A 1,997-nucleotide genomic window follows, 5' to 3' on the forward strand; every position below is an offset into this window, starting at 1 on the left:
ACATCTATATATCCCAATGTTTCACGTTGGCTGTCTCTGAAGTCAGAACCACTAAAAAGGACCCTGTCCTCCGAGCTTGGAACCTGCTACCACGAAACGACACCAACCACCAGCTTATATGCTGGCTGGCTCGGTAACATCAACCAACTGAAAAGTTCTGCGCAACATATACGAAAGAAGATAAAATCTCCAAAGAATACACAAAATCGTGCAGAAGCAACTGCAACTGCAAACATAAACAGGACACAATTCCTAGTGGAAGTCTTGGTGTATTAGAGCCATGGAACACAAAAATTGCATATCCATTATTATCCATCAACTTACTAGAGTAAAACAACCATGCTGACATAGAATGCATTCTCACGGGATACAAGAGCCTAGTTCATCCTCTTGATGAGCTCATTGATGTAGTTCTCACGGTTGCCAGCATCACCACCCTCCACATAGTGGTTCCTCTTCTTCTTGAGCCCACCGAGGGGCGCCTTCAGCTTGAATGGCCAGAGGAAGTTGTTGGCCTCCTTGAAGTGTGGGCCAACCGACATGATCTCGTGGACAAGGTCCTCAATGCAGATGATATTGTGCTTCCCGAGGCCCTAACAAACAGAAGAAGAAAGTAGACAAAAATTACTTAAGGCTGAAATTGAAATGTGAATGTTCAGAATCATCACAGTAGTTGTAGATGGCAAACCTCCTCGATGACATTGTTGTTGCTAAGTGGAATCCTCTGCTTGTTAAGCTTCCCATAACCTCTTTTGTAGATCAATTGTCTAACACTCTTCAGATTTGGGTACCTGGAGATGAAAGATAGATGTTCAGACTTCTGGACATCATAATAATAATCAAGTGCAATTTCTGCCTTAAAAATTAACAAAACTCAGGGATTTGGCCCTGCAGGACTGATTCATGTGAATATGAATTAAGTAATGCAACTCTGGAAACGTATCACATCAATATGCAGGTTACAGTACAGTTAACAAAGGAGCTTAACTGGCTAAACAAATTGAATTATCATCTGTTGCATTGTTTCAACCCAGAAGCAACCAGAATAACTAACATAGCAATAACATTGTACAAATATTTATTATTTCCTCCGGAACAGAAAAACATAAAACATTTCTTCAAACATATTTAAATATAAACAACATAAACGTGTGAAAGAGATAAATTAATGAGAACTTCACTTTTACACCTCTAGTAAGAATTCATGATATACATTATATAATACAGCATAGCAATTTGCTCAAAAAAATACAGCATAGCAATTCTAGCAGAAAATTATCCTTCTAAGAATGAATTCTTGTGAATTCTGATGAGTGATGCGACATTATTGTGCTTATGGGAAGGATCACATTCACAGGTGGGAATTGATACAAAATGCACTCATGGCAGCTAAATTTATACAAACTTACCCATACGCAACATATGGCTCCACCCTGCGGAGCATGTTAATGGTTGCCTTGTTAACCTTGAGGAAGACACCATTGAAGATCTGCCTCAAACGAAGGAGCTGCAAGATCTTGCGGGTCTTGGGGTGCATGGCATTGATACTACACAGCACATTTGACAACAATCAACACTTGAGCGTAGCAAGAGAATCAACAACCAATGAGACAAGAGCCATACCCACGGATGCGGACCACAAACAGAAGCTTGGCCTCTGGGCTCACATAGAACCCACCCTTTAGCCGGGCCTCACGCTTGAGCTGCACAAGCTCCTTCTCCTGCACAGAGTGCAAGTATATCACAACAGATTCTCTAAGGTCCTACCTTATTAATACAGAAAGCAGAATTCTCCAACAAGTACTAATCGGCAATGTCATCCTATTTCCCAACGGCAATGTTATCCTATTTCCCAACTGAACCAGTATCGCAACATTCAATGGTAGCTTTTCTAATGAAATAATCATCAGAGAAACGCTATTCTCCCCACATGGACAGTGGCCTCATCAAGTCAGGACAAACTATTTTTTTTCCTTCCACGAAATCAACAGACACGA

The 1,997-nt window shown here is 40.8% G+C and overlaps 1 protein-coding gene across 1 annotated transcript; it reads right to left on the minus strand.

Annotated features, from left to right (window-relative positions):
- Positions 1–253: 253 nt before the first annotated feature.
- Positions 254–1,779, minus strand: LOC136532773 (large ribosomal subunit protein uL30x). The gene is made up of 4 exons (XM_066525365.1): positions 1,624–1,779; positions 1,410–1,547; positions 689–791; positions 254–593 (listed from the first exon to the last, which is right to left on the minus strand). Exons 2-4 carry the CDS (start codon positions 1,535–1,537, stop codon positions 378–380), a joined length of 447 nt encoding a protein of 148 aa, XP_066381462.1. The 5' UTR covers positions 1,538–1,547; positions 1,624–1,779; the 3' UTR covers positions 254–377.
- Positions 1,780–1,997: the final 218 nt, after the last annotated feature.

This window comes from Miscanthus floridulus, unplaced genomic scaffold (genome assembly GCF_019320115.1).
Source record: "Miscanthus floridulus cultivar M001 unplaced genomic scaffold, ASM1932011v1 fs_705_1_2, whole genome shotgun sequence".
Lineage (NCBI taxonomy): Eukaryota > Viridiplantae > Streptophyta > Magnoliopsida > Poales > Poaceae > Miscanthus > Miscanthus floridulus.